This window comes from Myotis myotis, unplaced genomic scaffold (assembly GCF_014108235.1).
Source record: "Myotis myotis isolate mMyoMyo1 unplaced genomic scaffold, mMyoMyo1.p scaffold_m19_p_14, whole genome shotgun sequence".
Lineage (NCBI taxonomy): Eukaryota > Metazoa > Chordata > Mammalia > Chiroptera > Vespertilionidae > Myotis > Myotis myotis.
The window spans coordinates 43,287,974-43,300,652 of record NW_023416318.1 but is presented as its reverse complement, the minus strand read 5'-3'; the positions used below and the strand labels follow the sequence as shown (position 1 = coordinate 43,300,652).

Here is a 12,679-nt window from a genome sequence, read left to right as displayed (position 1 = left end):
TTCCTGTAATGTTTCATTTGCTTTGAAATGGATATAAAGACCAGAACCAACATGCACAATTTCATCACAAGCAGCTGCAGCACCAGCTCTGGTCTGGGGCCACCTCACAGCGTGGTGACCTAGAGAGGAGGGGGCTCCAGAGGGCGACCACTGCGTTTTTTTATGTTGTAGGTGCTGTCTCTTTAAAATCACTGCTTTCGTTTTGGTAAAGATAGCAAGAGAATCCTGAGACAGTCTATACAAAGATGGAGGGGCCTTCTTCCTCTGTATTTTGTTGTTGTTAATCTTCACCTGAGAACATTTTCCCCTTGATTTTTACAGAGAGTGGAAGCGAGAGGGAGAGACCCAGAAAGAGAAACATCGATGCGAGGGGGACATATTGATCTGTTGCCTCCCGCATGCTCCCTGAGCAGGCCCAGGGGTGGAGCCTGCGACAGAGGTACGTGCCCTTGACCAGAATTGAACCTGCAACCCTTCAGTCCACGGGCGGATGCTCTATTTATTGAGCCAAACCGGCTAGGGCTTCCTCTGTATGTTAACAACTGATGTGTAATCTACTTATACAGTGTGTTTAATTCAAAGTCCATTACTAGTGAGTACAGATAAGAGCTGTGATAAACCCACAGATGATGATGGCTGTACCATCTTTCTTGTGAATGGAATAACGCTGATTAGCACATATACAGCCTCATGGGGCAATGGGGAGGACAGTGAGTGCTCACAACAGATCTTTAAGCTTCGCTGCTCTGCTCTGTGACCAGTCCACCCACACATCGCCATGTTAGCTCAGTTCTCATTTCACAGAAGAAACGGGGGCCCAGAACAGGGACCTGACTGACTTCCTGATGTCCCCCATTTGCTAAGTGATTGATTCTGATGCTTCATGACTCCCAAACCAGTGCTCCTCCTGGTCAGAGGAACATGTGTGCATGTGTGCATGTAATGGGGAGGGTGGGGACACATTGCTGAAAACACTCTAGCGTCCCTTCTCTGTGACTTGAGCAGCAAGACACTCAAAGTTTAGGCTCCATGTTGGGCAGTGTTACAATTCACAGATTCTACTTTTCTAGAGCTACTCTTCGTAAAGGCTCAGTTGCTAGAATCAAGGGGATTGTGAAGTTGCTTGAAACTGTGGTCTAGGACACAGAACTTGGGTCCTGGAGTCTGGAGTCCTGGTTTCTACACTGACTGAAAGTATGACCTTGGCTGAGAAATTACTTAACCTCCCCACGTCTCAGTCTCCAGGAGAATAACACCTGCCATATCTTTGCCATAAGGTTTTTCTGAGGATGGATTTTATAAAAGTACTTTATAAGCTGTAAAGCACATACAAATGCAAGGCTTGCTACTTCTGGTGTGATTACATCAGATAATGCAGGATTAATGCTTAGGCATATTAGCTCTTTAGCAAAATGTGAAGCAGGCTAAGTGGTCTTTGGCTCACCACTCCCTGTCCCCCTTTCTGGTCCTGTAGCTCCTCAACTGGAAGAGCTGCCTGGCAGGCGATGGAAGAAGCATTCGGGACCCCACCCAAATGGCCCAGGTCGGGCTGCTTGCTCATCTGGATAACGCCAGCCTCACCTGTGGGAGTTTGGATCCTCTGCTATGGGTACTCTACCTGTCTCTCCTCCACAAGCTGGGTAGGTGACAGGAAACTAGACTAGGGCAGAGGAAACAGTGACCTCTGAGGAGCAAGGGGTAGCAGGAAGGGGAGAGAAGACACACGAGAAGATGCTCTGATCTGTACCAGGAAAGAGAGGAGCACGCGTGAAGTGGCATGCTGTGCCTGCATCCCCCGAGTCAATGAGTGCAGTGCAGCGAAGGCTCACCACAGCCTCACACTTGATCTGGGACCCTGAGAAAACGTAACCGAGTGGCTTCTGGCTCAGAATTCTTCCTGGCAGCTTCGAGTCCATTAAAAATACATTAAATGTCAGTGAGAATTTGCCATGGCATGTTGTTTTGCCATAAAAAAAAATTGTTAAATCAGGTCAAACATTTAAAAATGTTTGGGAGAAATCACACACACACACACACACACACACACACACACACACTGTTCTTTTTCTTTTTTTATTGTAACTTGATGAGAAAGCTTTATCTGGAAAAGCCAATGTGGTTCTTTCTATCTATTCTTAATATATATAGAACTATTGCCATAATATGAAGAAGCATTGTCTTAGAGTGGCTAGTTTTTATTTTGATTTTTTTGACCAAATGGTGCTGATCAGGCTATTGTACAAATTTTAATTAAAAGAGAGAAGAAAATTTGGATTTACTGAAACTTACTACTTTTATTCCATTCTTAGAACAATTCTGTAGGGGAATATTTTTATTTATATATTTTTTATTTGGGGGGAGTATTTTTATATGCACTTAACAGACAAAGCTCAGCAAAATCAGATAATCCTGCAAAGACCACAAGGCTCACAAGAGATAATGAGAAAAGCAATAAGAAAAAAGCAACAAACAGAAGGAAACTATCTGGATTTCTAAAAGTCAGTTATTTGCTGGGGGTGAGAGAGGAGGTCTGGGAGGGAGAGCAGATAACCCAAGATTAGCCAAGGGTAGATAATTGTTGAAGCTGGGTGATGGGTTTCATTATACAATTCTGCCTGCTTCTGCATTCTCAAAAATGTCCAAAATCAAAGGTCAAACCAAACAAAAGAGCTGCTTAAAGGATGTTGACAACATAGCAAATATTACATATAAATAATCTTTTGTTGTTCATAGAAAAGATGGTAAAGTTTTACAAAAGGAGGAAGAACTAACCTTTAATTCCTAGAGAAGTTTATCAAAATGTACCTGGGCAGTGATTACACATGACATGCAGCTTAACCTCTGCTTCTCAGAACGGGAATCGGTCCACTCCCTGGGCTGTATCTTGGACAGGGAGCTGCTTCAGAGATTCTAGTTACTACCTGTATTATTTCTGCTAACTAGATTGAAGATTTATATTGTGGGATATATCAGAAATGTTACTCATGTTACTTTTACCCTATTTGTAAGGTTTTCTAACGTTATCAAGAATTAGAAGACAGTGAATCTTACAGATGGGAGAAAGAATATTTTACTACTGAAAAGTATTGCTTTGCTTAAAAGGTTAACTTTAATTGAGACAGAGAGAAAAGCTTTTATAGAAAGAATGACAAGCAGGTAAAATTACCTCCACTGCTGTGGGCCATTGTTAGGGCTTCCAAAGAAATTGCTGGAGTTACTTCTAGCTGGCAGATCATTACTTTGGCGCTGCTAATGGCATTGGCTGCTTCTCTCAGGTCTTCAGTATTCAAAAGTAAATTTGCTCCAGCCACTATCACGATGATATTCTGGCCTATAAAGAATTTCTATATTAATATTATGTTAAAATACAGGAAAGCCAAGCAGTGATATTCTGCAATGTTCCAGTCACTCTTACAAAGTCATTACATGAAAAGTGTTTTATGAATTTTAACATTTCTAGGTTAATTTTCAAATTCCTAATGTATTTTACAATATTTATGTAAATGATTCATATTCTAATCATTTTGAGCAAAATCTAAAAATGACTTCCTTTATCAGTATTCTTATATACAAAGACTATTAGCTGAGAAATGATATATAACATACACCAAATTTTCTTTTATGGGAAATGGCTGGTACAATGTATGTGGTAAAGACCCTTAATCCTGCCATAGCCAGTTTGGCTCAGTAGATAGAGTATCGGCCGAGGACTAAAGGGTCCCAGGTTCGATTCTGTTCAAGGGCATGTACCTCGGTTGCAGGCTCTATCCCCAGCCCTGGTCAGGGCGTGTGTGGGAGGCAACCAATGGATGTGTCTCTCTCACATCAATGTTTCTCTCTCCGTGTCTCTTCCACTCCGTTCCACTCTCTCTAAAAATCAATGGAAAAATATCCTCTGGTGAGGATCAACAACAGCAACAACAAAAGATTCTTAATCCTAAATGACAGTGTCATAATGATGAGTATAAACAGGAAGAAACTCGCCTAATGCTAAAAACTAATGCTCTGTTGTATGCAAAAAGTTTGAGGTGGACCCTATGGTATTCTGAAAGTGATTTTGTAAATCAAACCATATTCTGCAATATCTAGCAGATGAAAAATTGCACTAAATAACTTAAGGTAGAGATCATCTACCCCCTAGAGAACCAAGATGGCGGCATAGGTTAACGCTGGAGTTTGCTGCTTTGAACAACTACTTCAAAAGTGAAACCAAAAAACGGAAGGGACATCACCCAGAACCACAGGAACGCTGGCTGAGTGGAAGTCCTACAACTAGGAGGAAAGAGAAACGCATACGGACACTCAGAGGAGGCGCAGTGCTGAAGTCAAATTCTGAGGTGCGGAGTGCGCGGAGCGGGCTGGCGGCGGAGGGCGCGGTTGGCGTTTTCAATCGGGAGGGAGTCGCAGACTCTGAGCTCCAGATCCGGGCGAGTCTTTAGGGACCCAGACTCAAACGGGAGAAGCGGGACTGTCTGGCTTCGGTCAGAGCGAGTGCAGCTTTCTCTCTGAGCTTTGCAGCGGGTGCTGGGACTCAGAGAGGCAGAGCCCCTGGGGACAGGACTGAGAGCCGCCATAACTGCTCTCTCCGGCCCACCCTGTTGATCCTGTGCGACCCGCCCCGCCCAAGCCCTGCACACAGGCATTTGCCGGATAGCCTCAGGCAAAGGCTAGATTAGCACCTCCCTAGAGGACAGAAGTTCTCTCACTGCTGACACAGCTGATTCTCATAGCCACTTGGTCTGGAGGTCAAACCCTCCCTGGAATTAGCTACAACAATCAAGATTTAACTATAAGACTGCGAACAAAGACCACTAGGGGGTGCACCAAGGAAGCATAACAAAATGCGGAGACAAAGAAACAGGACAAAATTGTCAATGGAAGATATAGAGTTCAGAACCACACTTTTAAGGTCTCTCAAGAACTGTTTAGAAGCCGCCGATAAACTTAATGAGATCTACAAGAAAACTAATGAGACCCTCGATGTTATATTGGGGAACCAACTAGAAATTAAGCATACACGGACTGAAATAACGAATATTATACAGACTCCCGACAGCAGACCAGAGGAGCGCAAGAATCAAGTCAATGATTTGAAATGCGAGGAAGCAAAAAACACCCAACCGGAAAAGCAAAATGAAAAAAGAATCCAAAAATGCGAGGATAGTGTAAGGAGCCTCTGGGACAGCTTCAAGCATACCAACATCAGAATTATAGGGGTGCCAGAAGATGAGAGAGAGCAAGATATTGAAAACCTATTTGAAGAAATAATGACAGAAAACTTCCCCCACCTGGTGAAAGAAATGGACTTACAGGTCCAAGAAGCGCGGAGAACCCCAAACAAAAGGAATCCAAAGAGGACCACACCAAGACACATCATAATTAAAATGCCAAGAGCAAAAGATAAAGAGAGAATCTTAAAAACAGCAAGAGAAAGAAACTCAGTTACCTACAAGGGAATACCCATACGACTGTCAGCTGATTTCTCAACAGAAACTTTGCAGGCCAGAAGGGAGTGGCAAGAAATATTCAAAGTGATGAATACCAAGAACCTACAACCAAGATTACTTTATCCAGCAAAGCTATCATTCAGAATTGAAGGTCAGATAAAGAGCTTCACAGATAAGGAAAAGCTAAAGGAGTTCATCACCACCAAACCAGGATTATAGGAAATGCTGAAAGGTATCCTTTAAGAAGAGGAAGAGGAAGAAAAAGGTAAAGATACAAATTATGAACAACAAATATGCATCTATCAACAAGTGAATCTAAGAATCAAGTGAATAAATAATCTGAACAGAATGAACTGGTGATTATAATAGAATCAGGGACATAGAAAGGGAATGGACTGACTATTCCTGGGGGGGAAAGGGGTGTGGGAGATGCGGGAAGAGACTGGACAAAAATCGTGCACCTATGGATGAGGACAGTGGGTGGGGAGTGAGGGCGGAGGGTGGGGCGGGAACTGGGAGGAGGGGAGTTAATGGGGGGAAAAAAAAGAGAAACAAATGTAATAATCTGAACAATAAAGATTTAATTAAAAAAAAAAATAACTTAAGGTAGAGAGAAGGATATTTGGCCTAGTCTGTACCAGATCAAATAGCAGCAGGACTCAGGAATCTTATACAGGCAGGGCCAAAGTAGGTTTAGAGTTGTCAGTATATGAAACACAGAGTTTATTCTTGTATTATTATTTATTAGGTATTATTTTGCATACGATCAGCTTTAAAAGGACTTTTGCCCTACCCTGTATACCCATCACTTGGACCTAAATGCGGGAGGTGTGGTGGTACGTTTCATCTGTTAGGTGAACTCTCAAGAGCTGTGCTGCCCGATATGACAGTCAGAAGCACAAGCCACATGTGGCTACTAAGCGTTTGAATGAATTAGTTCAAATTGAGATTCGCTTTAATTTTACAACACACAGAAGATTTTAAGGGCTGACTGAGTACAAAGAAAAGGTAAAATATCTCATTAATTTTTAAGAACTTTTTGATTTCATGTTGAAAGGATAATGTTTTGGATATATTGGGTTAAGGGAATATATTAGGATGAATTTTACCTGCTTCTGTTTACTTTTTTAAGTGTGGCTAATGGAAAACTTAAACTTGCGCATGTAGCTTGCATTGTGTTTCTGTTGGACAGTGTTGATCTAGTGGGATGAATTGCAGGAGTACTTTTGGTGCCGCAGGCTGCTCGTGCTGCTCTTGTACAGACATGACCTAAAATTACCTCCGAACACAGAACACATGCTAGCCTATCATCTTACCACAGATGTGTTTGTTGGCCACAAGGAGGATTTAATAAAGTGGGGATGGGTTCAGCGTAAACCCAATCTCAGTGCTGGAAAAATTCAAAGTACCACACACTGAAAGACAGCTTACCTCCTTCCCTTTCCCCTCAGTGACCTCACTCTGCTGGAGTCAGCTGCTGCTTCGGTGTTGCTGACTCCTGAGTCTGCATTTCTGGACTGGCCCTGGCTGATGAGCAACAAGCCCAACACACCGCTGGAGGGTGGGCACTGCCGTGTGGCTGGCTCACCCATGCCTCCGCTTTAACGTATGAAAACTGAATTCTCTGCTTGATCTGGCTACTCACTCATTTAAAGAAGCTGCTCTGAGTATTTGGATTAGCTCTTCTACTACCACCTATACTCTTAAAAAAAAATTTTTTTTTATTATTGATTTAAGAGAGGAAGAGAGAGGGAGAGAGATCGAAGCATCAATGATGAGAGAGAATCATTGATCAGCTGACTGCTGCATGCCCCCAACTGGGGATCAAGCCAGTGACTCGGGTATGTGCCCCGACTGGAAATTTAGCCATGACTTCCTGGTTCATAGGTTGACGCTCAACCGTGCCACACCATGCCCGCTGGGCACCACCTATACTCTTAAGGGCATTACCAGACACTATAAACAGACATAATAGGCACTTGATACAAAATTTAAATTATATCTTTGCATAAAAATGCAGTATTTTGTACCCAGACAAGGAAGAAACATAACTCAAAGATATCCCTAGAACACAAAAAAGAGGTTTAAGGCAGGGAATGAGCTGCTGTTGGCAGCAATAATCACTTAAGAGGTAGCTTACAGTAATGAACACAGACTATTGTTAGAATGAAAACTTTTATTGACTGTCTTTAAGTAGGACACTGCAACTCTGGGATCACTAAAGGTAAAAATATGGTGTCTTCTGTGAGAAATGATCTTGTGAAACTGCAGTATAAGTTAAAAACATATTGTGACAAATCCTAAGCTAACACAATGCACGCTGACTGCCCATAATGCTCTAGGTTCTGTCCTAGGTGCCCCATAAAATGCTTGGCCATTCTAAATATTAATTCTGATTTTTAAAATTGTGTGGTGGTGTTTTTATACTAAAAATAGTTGGCAGAAATCATAAACACTTTACTTGAGGGCAAAGGGAAGTTACTCTTTTCAAAGACAAATGTCTCACTATTGCAAGGCCTTGTGACAGACACAGTTGTATATATAGACTTTTGAGATTTGATTGCTGTTTAAAGAGCAGACAAAATTGAACACTAACGACATGTTAGAAGTAATTAGTTGCTGCCATTTGCTCAGTAAATATTCTATAAATATGATTCATCAACTTTCTTTTGCACCTATCTATTTACATTTATTTACCTGGTGTAACTGAAATGACAGATGAATACTTAACTGCTTTTAGAGACAAATATCAATTCTGAGTTCACATGAAGGGTAATGGGGTGTTACAGGATATAAAGATTATTTTGAGGCAACTATATAATGCTTCATATGTATAGGATGGACAATTTTATATTTGAATGAGCAGCCTGGGATGTATAAGTAAGGGAAACATTTATATTTAGGCTGGAAAGACCATGCTGTAGGCTTGGTGGGTATGGTAAGAGATCCATAAGATTAGGATAAAAACTGATGCTTCTGTTCTAGTTCTGGAAATGCACTGTTTTATGAAACGACACTTCAATATGCAAAACACATACCTTCTTTATTGACAATTATAGAAGCAGTTCCTGTAGCAGCATCTTTAGTTTGATATGTAAATTCTAAAGGAAAAAAAATTACAATCATGTATACACAGCCTGGCTTGGATAATTTATTTTAACAACTTCAATGCACCACTAAGCCTTAGAAAACTTTTTAATCTTTTTAATCATCTGGAATGATAAAAAAGAAATAAGTAATTAGTGCTAATTTATACTCATCACCTATACAATGAGGAAAATACAAATCTTTATACTTAGTTGCACCTTTTTTTTACATTAGTAACAATCTAACAAACCACCCTGCTTCCAATTCCCCCAAATTATTCATAGTTGTATGCATATGCATTCCCCTGCACTACCATATTCAGTGAAAGAAATGACAAACTTGAGTGAAATACTAAAGGTTAAACCTATAAAATCAACCTGTTTGTTTTTCTTCATTCTCATAAGCTTTGCATCTCATCAAGAATTATGGCCTGGCATGTAAATGGTGATGTTGACCAAGCCATCTTCGGCAGCAGCAAAGAGCCTTGAACTGGGGCCAAAGACCTGCATTCTGGTCCTGGCTGTAGCTACAGCTAGCTGTGCTCTTGGACAAATTCATAACCTCTCTGGCCTTCGGTGTTCTCTCTTATGAAATAACTAGAGGCCTGATGCACGAAATTCGTGCAAGAGTAGGCCTTCCTTCCCCCAGTTGCCTGCATCAGCTTCCCTCTGGCACCCGGGACCCGGGCTTCCCTCACAGCCCCGGCTTTGTCAGGAAGGTCTTCCGGAAGGATGTCTGGTCTAATTAGCATATTACATTTTTATTATTATAGATAGTATCAGACCTCAATGGTTTCTAAGATCATTTCCAGCTATGATACTTAATGATTTTTCTTAAAATATCTTCTGTGAATGTAGCACCTATTTTCTCTTGTCACCTGCTTTTGAAACATTTCCATGAATTGAAGGTTTGTAACCTGTTGTCTGGAGGAATGTACATAAAAGAATTAACCATAGGCTATTTAAGCAATACTAGACAAAGCTATGCATAAAAATTCCCTGGCCACCAGGGGAGGATCTAATAATTCTATTCTATATTCAGCTTTTCTTGTAATCAGATCACAGAAGAAAGTTATAAAAACCAACTTTAAAAAAGATGAAATTTTACCTGTAGAAATATCATTCTGTTTAAAGTTTTCTATGTAATCATTGCCAAAAGAATCTTTGCCAACCTGTACCAAAGAAATGATGAACATTAGATCTTTTGCATTTAGTAAAATGCTACAATGTAGTTTTTAGAATATTTAGCATTTCGAAAGGGCATATCTGCACAGTACTTTATAAACATTAACTAATTAATCTTCTTAATGTATGTTGCTAGACTTGGTTTCAGCCCAAAGAATTGTTATATACTAATGTTCCACTTATAGCCTTCTTAAAATGTGAAGCATTTTAATGATGCTTACCAGTTATATAGGTTCACTCTCATTTTGATCTGATCATGTGGAAATTCCCACTGAGACAGGACTGTCCACCCCCAACTATCCTCAATATTTATGAAGAGTCTCAGTTGTTCATACTTCACTATAAATGACAGGATCTTTGTAATGACTTGCCTGGTGTCTTAGAATCTTCATATCTTCTCCCTGGACCCTGACATGGAGCGCAGGAGGGAATTTAAAAAGCCTTTGCTACCTTAGTATAATGGAATTTCTTTGTTTTTGCATCCTTGCATCCATTCTGGTAATGATACTTCAGTTTTTCCTTTAGACATGCATTCCTCGTTCACTCATAGGCAACGTGATCAGAGGGGCACAGTGATAAAATAAATGAACCTATGTTGACACATCAACCAAACTCCCTAAACTCCATAGTTTACATTAGGGTTCCCTCTGGTGTTGTACATTCTATGGGTTTTGACAAATGTATAGACAAGTATCCATGATTATATTCTCATACAGATGTAGTTTCTAAATATTCTAAAAACTACATTGGCTTCACTGCCCTAAAAATCCTCTCTGCTCTGCCTATTCATCGCTGTCTACCCCCCAGCCCCTGGCAACCACTGACCTTTTTTACTGTCTCTATCATTTTATCTTTTTCAGAGTGTCATATAGTTGGAATCATTCCTGAACTATACTTCTATTTTTCTGTCCTGCAGGTGAGCACTACAGCAATGGATTATATCTCTGTCCAGGTCTCAGCCCCTCCTGGTGTGTTCTGCTTGCCCACAGAAAATTGTTCCTCTCTGGATATATCAACAGAAAGAAACCTAGACATTTACTTGAGTCAAGATCTGCAATGAGTGACAATAAAATTTCCTGGTGAGCATGTGGACTGTCTAGATCAGGGATTAGACACTATTTTTTAAAAAATATATTTTATTGATTTTTTACAGAGAGGAAGGTAGAGGGATAGAAAGCTAGAAACATCAATGAGAGAGAAACATTGATCAGCTGCCTCCTGCACACCTCCTACGGAGATGTGCCTACAACCAAGGTACATGCCCATGACCAGAATCGAACCTGGGGCCTTTCAGTCTGCAGGCCGACGCTCTATCCACTGAGCCAAACTGGTTAGGGCTAGCCACTATTTTTTACTGTGAAGGATTAAATAGGTAATATTTTATTTATTTATTTATCCTTTATTTTCAAATAGTTAATATTTTAGACTTTGCGGGCCATATTGCCTCTTATACAACAATTTACCCCTGCCATTGTAGAGTTGGCGGCCAAAGATAATATGTCAACAAAGGGATGTGGCTGTATTCCAATAAAACTTTATATACAAAAATATGTAGTGGGCAAGATCTGCCCCATGGATCATGTTTGCTGACCCCTGATTTAAATGCCACTTTTGATACCTTATTCTGCAAAAGAACACCTTTCCTTGTGCTCCTTTCTGGCTCAAATGCTGATTAGGCAATAATCTCAAACAATATGTAGTAACTTCTCCCTAGCAGAATCTCTGTCTTTATAATGAAGAGTGTCCACTCCAGTGTTGCTGTGGGGAGAGTTCCCTGTGGAAGGAGGCCATCTATCAAGAGTTTCCTTCCCGGAAAGCTGGCTGTTCCCTTGTCTGGCAAGTAAGTGCCAAAGCATCCTATTTCCTAGGTCAAAGGTTCATACCAGAAGACTCTTGAGAGCTGAGCCAAGTTCTCTCATCTTTTTTTTACATTATTTAACTCTTTCCCATGGGCAATCAGGGTATTATATAGTTGGGAAAGTATCATTATAAGAATGTTCTGGGGTTGAGAATAGGCCATCCCTAGGCATGTGGGGCGTGATGCAAACTAAAGCAAAGAAATTTCTCTTCCCTTTCCTATCAGTTTTATATGGGAAAGGTCTGTTGAAGGTGACTATCAAGGGCAGGTAATAAATGGTGGTGATGATATAAACATTAGCAAGTGCAGGGGTTAGGAGGAATTGTTTCGTTGCCCTCGAGAAACTGATACTATTGGAGGGAAATCAGACAGACCAGGTGGAACAGCATGCGCATCAGAGGCATAATTGGGAAGGATTTCATGCTCAGGTAATTGCATTTTGCAGACTTGCTGTAGTTGTATTTTAGAGTTTGCGGCAGCTGCCTGTCTTCTTCCTGCTCAGTGCACCGTCTGATTGGCTACATCCCTGGGTGATGGTTATGGTTCCAGCTTTATTCTAATAGTGATTTCCTGGCAAACCTGTTGGCTGGTCTTCTAAACTCTATGTGAGACATGGGACAAAATACTGTGTTTTTGCCTTCTTTGATATTCTCTTGTCAAAAAATAAAAATCTGGTAACTAAAAAATAATGGAAAAGTAACAAGACTGCTGAGGATTAAGAGAAGTCAACTGAAGCTCCGTTAACTTTGCATCACCCAGGTCATTACAAAGTGAAAGAAGTGATGAAAAGCCTGAGAATGGGAAGACAGTATTTCCTCTGTGTCATGGAAGCCCCTCACGCTAGCTGTGTGGTTTTGGGCGAGCCGCTTTAATTCTCTGTAGGCTCAGTGTTCTTATCTGGAAAGCCACAGCAAGTTTGCTGTCAAGATAAAGTAAAATAATGTGCATAAAAGTCTGTTTAGAGCTGTAAAGGATTATCATAAAAGATGAAAGAAAAATACATAAAATTCCGTTTTGGGCTTGGTGCCTTCGTCATTATCATCATCATCATCAGGCTGCTTCTCTTGGGGGAAGGGGCTCCCGCTGCTTGGATTCAGTCTCAT

General features: G+C 40.8%; 1 protein-coding gene across 5 annotated transcripts in view; it reads right to left on the bottom strand.

The window, feature by feature from the left end:
- Positions 1–12,679, bottom strand: part of RBKS (ribokinase) — a 73,951-nt gene that overhangs the window by 35,672 nt on the left and 25,600 nt on the right. For all 5 annotated transcript variants that reach the window (XM_036335012.1, XM_036335011.1, XM_036335013.1 and 2 more), the window contains exons 3-5: positions 9,642–9,705; positions 8,486–8,548; positions 3,167–3,331 (exon numbers count right to left, since the gene is read on the bottom strand). In XM_036335012.1, the coding sequence (XP_036190905.1) occupies positions 3,167–3,331; positions 8,486–8,548; positions 9,642–9,705 (292 nt within the window). The remainder of the gene's footprint in view (positions 1–3,166; positions 3,332–8,485; positions 8,549–9,641; positions 9,706–12,679) is intronic.